The sequence below is a fragment of the Eleutherodactylus coqui genome, chromosome 2 (genome assembly GCF_035609145.1).
Source record: "Eleutherodactylus coqui strain aEleCoq1 chromosome 2, aEleCoq1.hap1, whole genome shotgun sequence".
NCBI classification, from domain to species: Eukaryota; Metazoa; Chordata; class Amphibia; order Anura; family Eleutherodactylidae; genus Eleutherodactylus; species Eleutherodactylus coqui.
In genome coordinates this window covers 152,400,866-152,408,237 of record NC_089838.1, presented here as the reverse complement: position 1 = coordinate 152,408,237, position 7,372 = coordinate 152,400,866, and the positions used below count along the sequence as shown (strand labels likewise).

General features: G+C 50.5%; 1 protein-coding gene across 1 annotated transcript in view; it reads left to right on the top strand.

The window, feature by feature from the left end:
- The first annotated feature begins 613 nt into the window (after nucleotides 1–613).
- Nucleotides 614–7,372, top strand: part of BMT2 (base methyltransferase of 25S rRNA 2 homolog) — a 40,298-nt gene continuing 33,539 nt past the window's right edge. The window contains exon 1 of the mRNA XM_066589883.1: nucleotides 614–835. Within this exon, the coding sequence (XP_066445980.1) occupies nucleotides 628–835 (208 nt within the window). The 5' untranslated portion in view covers nucleotides 614–627. The remainder of the gene's footprint in view (nucleotides 836–7,372) is intronic.

Genomic DNA, 7,372 nt, shown 5'->3' with positions numbered 1-7,372 from the left:
TGGAATTGTGAATGGGAACCAATCAGGTTGCTGGAATTGTGAATCCGAACCAATCTGGTTGCTGGAATTGCTGAATACGGCAGAGGTGTTGCAGAAATTAATAATATGCAACCGGCTGCTGCCAAAAAGGAAAACTCTGTGCCCCCTGCAGGAGAGCCAAAGAAAGCTCCGGCTGCCGGGGAGACTGGTGTGCCCCTGCTCGGGTATAGCAGCCCCATGGCAGGCACCGTGTGCAGCTCGTCCTACGGTACACTGTAGGCTCGCGAACGGTGCCGGTCCTCGGAACTGCTGAGCCGCACAGCAGGTTCCCCGTCAGCTGAGAGAACAAAGAGCAGCAGTGTGCAGTGATACAGGGCGGGGCTGGCGGCTGATTGGTGGAGCCTGTAGACACTCCCCCGGCGGCCCCGCCCCGCTCGCAGGCTTCTCATCTCCGATAACATTTCGGAAAACAAGTCAAAAATCCCTGAGCAGGACAAAGCGGGCTCTGATTGGTCCGTTGCTGGCCTGTGAGGGGAGGGAGGCGTGTCATTGGTCAGGCTCGGCAGCAGCTGCTGTTTTCCAGCCTATGGCGAGCCGCTCAGCTGATGACGCGCCTGTTGCTGGCACTGTGGTAGTGAGGGGGTGTGGATGGCTGTTGTTTGTAGCCGGAGAGCAGCGATGGAGCCGGGCGGAGCGGCACAGTGCAGCGGGTCTATGCTGGCCGGTGAGGAGAGAGGGGAGGCCGGGACTCCCCCAATGCCGGTGCCGTTAGTCCGGCATATGAAGCTGGAGCAGGAGAAGCTGTCCGGAGTTGTGAAGAGTGTGCACCGGAGCCTGCGGAGGAAGTATCTGGAAGGTAGGAAAGGCCCGGTCACATGAGCGCTGCGAGCCTTCACTGATGGCATGTCCTCGTCACCTATAGGAGAGCAGCAGTGCAGCGGCGACGTAATGCAGGCCATGCAGCGCAGCAATGCAGGCCGTGCAGCGTACCGGCGGCGTAATGCAGGCCGTGCAGCGTACCGGCGGCGTAATGCAGGCCGTGCAGCGTACCGGCGGCGTAATGCAGGCCGTGCAGCGTACCGGCGGCGTAATGCAGGCCGTGCAGCGTAGCGGCGACGTAGTGCAGGCCGCGTAGTGGAGCAGTGTATTGGCAACATAGTAACACAATACACACACACGCAGTGTAACGATGGCGTAGTAAAATGACCTCTGCATGTAGTGCAGCACTGTACTGGCGGCATAGTAAGATGACCCAGCGGGCAGTGTAGCGGCGGCGTAGTAACACGACGCCCTGTGCAGTGCAGCAGTGTACCGGCGGCGTAGTAACACGACGCCCTGTGCAGTGCAGCAGCGTACCGGCGGCGTAGTAACACGACGCCCTGTGCAGTGCAGCAGCGTACCGGCGGCGTAGTAACACGACGCCCTGTGCAGTGCAGCAGCGTACCGGCGGCGTAGTAACACGACGCCCTGTGCAGTGCAGCAGCGTACCGGCGGCGTAGTAACACGACGCCCTGTGCAGTGCAGCAGCGTACCGGCGGCGTAGTAACACGACGCCCTGTGCAGTGCAGCAGTGTACACGGTGTATTATATCTGGAGCTCACCTATACGCAGTCATGAACATGCGGTCCTGTGCGTTCCCACATATAAGAGATTTATCTGCAGATTCGGGTAATTTTGCTGAGATCTGTGAGTTATTGGCACGTTTATGTGCCCGCAGTGCGGACAAGTGTACCAGCCTGTCCACGAGTCTGCTGGAGCACATGTAGTGTGTTGCCCTGTCCGTGTGCCAACTTACCTGGGTGCCAATGCAGGAACAAGGAGCCAAGTAATTCTACACAGCACATCCCTGGAGTTCTTGGGGCCGGGCCTACCCGCACCATACTTAGCTTATGCTGCTCATAGGTGCTGACGGTTCCCTTTAGGGCCACTGCAGCTGCTCTTAAAGCTGGATCTGCCTATGATGTGCAGCCTCAGGCATCGTAGCCTTGTACCCTGTGTCCAGGAGGACTCCATGCCTTCCTCCTGCTTATACATGCCAGCGCCTACCATAAATCTAATGTGTGGGTATCGGGGGCTAGTACTCACATATGTGCCGCGGATGTGCCAGCGGCTTCCCATCTAGTATGACCCCGGTCAGTGGGGGTAAACCACCTGTGGATAATTTGTGGGGGGTTTCTGGGATCAGATGGAGTGTGCACGGTGGGCAAAGATCAAGGGGACTTCATCCCTTCGCATATGAATGGGGTATAAAATCCTCTTGCGTTGAAGGCAGCCGGTCAGCGGAGGTGGTGCATGAGGAACAGAATCCACCTCGGAATCTTCCTTGTATCCTGTAGATAAGTACAGACCATTATGGATGCCGTCATACAAGACAGGTCCTATTAGTTTATTACTGGACTCTACACGCTTTCTACTGTATATAGTACAGTCTCCCACTATAGGACCTACAGATAACTATGACCTGTCAGCCAGCCAATATATTGTGAGACCATATGGCCATAGGGCTTGCAGTAGTACCATACAAACAGTGTCCAGTGCAATCTCCAGCCTTGTCATTGAAATGAATGGAGTAGCAGCACATATGGGTCCCCCTTCTTGGGATTGGTGGGGCTCCTAGCAGTTGAACCCCCGACTATCATAGAGTTTTCCCCTGCCCTATGGATAGGGAATAGCTTTAGATTTTGGTGTAACCCCTTTAACAATGGCTCAGAGACGATCAGACCTGTTGTCTACAGAGCTCATATTCATCCGCCAATCTGTGTACTCGGATAATAGCAACCTTTACAAAGTTGTGTAAATCTGGGCTGTGCGGCCGGTTCTTTGTATTCGTCAGCGGTTTAGTCATCCGAGGTTCTTGATTATATAGAAAACAGGTCAAAGATTGAAAACTCTGGGCTGTGAACAATATAATTATCCCAACACTTAAGAAAACAGGCTGGCTCTGCAAGAAGTTGGGAAACTAGACGGGTTGTGTCAGAAGTTATTCTGTAACTCTTTTTATCCTTATCAGCATCTAGATAGATAGAGCTAACCACATGCAGCAGTGTAGTCAGGAGATTAGATCATGGGGCTCTCAAATCTAAAGGTCCTTTTAGTACCAATGCCTATTAGTACCAATTGGTGGCATGTGAGCAGCCGGGAGCTGTAATCGGAAAACAGACCACCCGCTGTTCCCGAATTACATTCCCTTTGTTTTGCTGTGGGGTTGACAACTAAGACACTCATAATCAGCGCTCCCCGGGCAGAACACAGCGTGCGGGCCGTCTTATCAGCTCTTCTGGTGAACAATGTATTTCATGCCGAACTGAAAATCATCATTCGGCAAAAAAGACAGGCACATTTACATCAGATGATGATCGCTCAAAAGATGGCTTTTGAGCGATAATCGTTGTCTAAATGGGCTTTAAGCGCCCGACAGCCTTCCCACGGACTGCCGCTTGACTATCGCCCCTGTACTTAGACAGATGAGAGTCGTCCAAGGAAATGTAGTGTGAGCGAGTGACCTTGTTACAGCCACCGCCTCCATTCACAGTAAACAGGAGCTTCGCTAAAGATCAAGTGACCCCAACAAGTTAGCAACTTCTCGCTCGGTGCCCTGTTGGCAGCCCTGTGTACACAAAACATCAAATATCGCCTGAATTTGATGTTTCCAGCAAGAATTTGGCAATAATCGCACTGTATAAACCACCTTTAGGCTGGATTCAGGCGAACGTATATCGGCTCGGTTTTCACGCCCAGCCGATATACGTCGTCTCCCTCTGCGGGGGGGGGGGGGGGGCTGGAAGAGCCAGGAGCAGGAACTGAGCTCCCGCCCCCTCTCTGCACTATTTGCAATAGGGAGAGGTGGGACGGGGTGGGGCTAATTCACGGAACTTAGGCACACCCCCATCCCGCCTCCTTTCATTGCCAATAGTGCAGAGGGGGGAGAGGGGGCAGAGCTCAGTTCCTGCTCCTAGCTCTTCCATCCTCCTCCCCCCAGCGTGAAAACCGAGCCGATATACGGTTGTCTGAATCCACCCTTCAGGTGGCTGGAGAAGCATAACTAACCAAATGCAGTGGGACACTTTCTGATGACCTGTTCCCTTGTAGAACTTTTGGTGAAAGGCTGGAATGAAGAAAATGGCTTGTTATTGGAAGGGTCTAAGATGCAGGGGTTTACCCGAATCTGTATAATCCCCCCGTTCCATGATGTCTCCTTTCAGAAGACACAAGGGTCAGGTGGGTTGGGGTCTAATGCTCCTCTCTGTATTGATCAGAGCTTCCACACTTGTGTACAGTAACCTGCCGGTCATTGTGGTCTTGGAGAAGGTGGCTGCCGACGGCCTCGTGATCAGCGCTTGGTCAGCTGAAGGCTTCCTTCACACTTCTGTATTTGCTCATGGGTTTTCATCTCTTCTTGTTTTTTAAAGCCAGATTTAGGAGTGGATTCAGAAAACCGAAGCGCTGGAAGTGTTTCAATTCTGTATTTTGTGTGTCTATAACTATCTTTATATAAGTCTATGGGAGAGCGCGTGTACGGGACTCTGTAAAGAGTCCCGTTTTTGTGCCATGCGCCGATTTCAGAGGAAGACTCCGCTTTATCATGGGAGCGGGTGAGTATAAAAAATCCATCACCCGGCTCCCCATCATGTCCCCTAAGTACAACGTAATTTAGTTTACAGTGCTGTGGGGGGCGGGACTGGTTCCCTTTAAAGGGCTTTTCCCATCTCTGTTTTTCATGTCCCAGATGGGAGAACCCGGCCATCTGTTTCCGATCACAGAATCAGTATGGTGTGCTTACTACACTGTTTCCGTAGCTTCCATTCATTTCAATGACCGCTATGGAAATGCCACAGCTGTTTTCCATCTCTGCTATGAAAAGTCCGAGATAGGGCTACCCTTTTAAGACCAGTATGTATGTTTGTTTTTTTTTTTCATCCTCAACTTCCAAGAAAAAAAAGCTATTAAAGGGGTTGTCCCGCGCCGAAACGTTTTTTGTTTTTTTTTTTCAATAGGCCCCCCGTTCGGCGCGAGACAAACCCAATGCATGTGTTTAAAAAAAAAAACCGTTTAGTACTTACCCGAATCCCCGCGCTGCGGCGACTTCTTCCTTACCTTACTAAGATGGCCGCAGGGATCTTCACCCACGATGCACCGCGGGTCTTCTCCCATGGTGCACCGTGGGCTCTGTGCGGTCCATTGCCGATTCCAGCCTCCTGATTGGCTGGAATCGGCACACGTGACGGGGCGGAGCTACGAGGACCAGCTCTCCGGCACGAGCGGCCCCATTCAGAAGGGAGAAGACCGGACTGCGCAAGCGCGTCTAATCGGGCGATTAGACGCTGAAATTAGACGGCACCATGGAGACGAGGACGCTAGCAATGGAACAGGTAAGTGAATAACTTCTGTATGGCTCATAATTAATGCACAATGTACATTACAAAGTGCATTAATATGGCCATACAGAAGTGTATAACCCCACTTGCTGCCGCGGGACAACCCCTTTAACATAGATGTCTGTTGGGGTTTTGTTTTTTTACACAACATGTTTGTTTTAGGGCTTATTTAGCCGATATACAGTCGTCTGGGTTTTCACGGCGAGCTGATATACGGTGTCCTTGTCTGCTGGGGGAAGGGGAGGAGGCAGAGAGGGGGCGGAGCTCAGTTCCTGCTGCTGGCTCTTCCATCCTCCTCTTCCTGCAGACAAGCACACCATATATCGATCGGCTTGGCGTGAAAACCGAGCCGATATACGGTCGTCTGCAATAGCCCTTATTCTCTTATTCTGAGGGTCAGCTTGATTGCACCAATACCAAATATTTCGTTTTACTAAGTTAACCATAGATCATTAAACATGTTTTCGAGTTGCACTGTCACTACATATTAGTTTTACAGACTAACAGCATTAGGCCTCATGTCCATGGGCGGGCCTGCGGAAACCATTTGTGGGAGATCACGGATGTAATAGTTTTTTCATGCAGATGTATGCGGATGCATTGTGGTTCATCGGTGTAAAAAAAAAAAAATCTGCAACCCCACCTCCCTAATTGATTTTAACCTTCGAATCCACAGTGCATCCAAAATTGTATTGACATTTATTGAGCCCGTCCGCACAGAATCCCCACTGAAATGGAGCTTGCTGCGATTTGTTTTCTGCACCAAACTGTCCGCAAATCAAATCTGCATGCTTAAATTCAGTTGCGGATACCAATGCTTCCCTATGGGCACTTGGAATTGCGGATCTTCCGCGCAGGCGACCTGTGTGGATTCGGCAAATCACATCATCCACCCCCTATGGGCATTGGGCCATAAACTTCAAAATTTTGTTTGTCGTATTTATTAGTGAAAAGGTGACTTGTATGAAAGGACATTTATTACCGTATATACCGCCGTATAAGACGACTGGGCGTATAAGACGACCCCCAACTTTTGCAGTTAAAATATAGAGTTTGAGATATACTCGCCGTATAAGACTACCCCTCTTCCCACAGCGTGCACCAATCAGGTGGCTCTAATCAGCAGCGCTGCTTAACCTAAGCAGAAAGTGCTAATATGTGGTCCCTCCACTCCTGTCATCCAGCAACCTCTGATAGCGTCCCGCCCATCACAAGTTCCACAAAGACCTCGGGGAGACTCACCATCCAGTCAGCATCGCCTGCGCTTCCTTGCCGCTGTGTTTTCGCTCTCAGCGGGGCCCCACAGAGCGGAGAGTCCAGCTGTCAAGAGACTACAGGCGAGGGGCGGGGATGAGGAGGCTGCCGGCGCATACAAGTCAGCAGAAGTCCTCCGCGGCAACATCAGGGGGGGCTGTCTGTCATTCTCGTGCCTGAGCCGGCTCCTTACAGCATGGTAAGTTCTGCCGTACGGCGACCGCAGATTCTACTGAAGTTTTAGTACTCGCCGTATAAGACGATCCCCGACTTTTGCAAAGATTTTGCTGGGCTCAAAAGTCATCTTATACGGCGGTATATACGGTAGTTTAACTAAATTTATCATCAAACTAAATCCATGGCTCAGTGCGAATATCTGTCAGACTGACGCTTAGTGACCTAGGGTTAAACAACTTTTGCTTTTTGTTGCTATGTTCTTAGACTCTTAACTTTTTTAATTTTTCTGTCAATCGGGCAACATGGGGACGACTTTTTTTTTTTCTTTTTTTTTTGCGTAGCACGCTATAGTTTTAAATGGTTCCATTTTAGGGAACCTACAAGCATTTGACTACTTTTTCTTTAATTTTTGGGGGAGATGGGGGTGACCAAATAAGATTCTGGCTTTTCTTTTGTTTTTAGTACTTCTATTTTGTCTCTATACTCCCTGTTTTTTACTTCAAAAATTCCTTTAAAAAAAAACCAAACTACCACATCTATTTACAATTATGGGCATCGTAGGAGAATCCATGAAGGTGTATCCATCA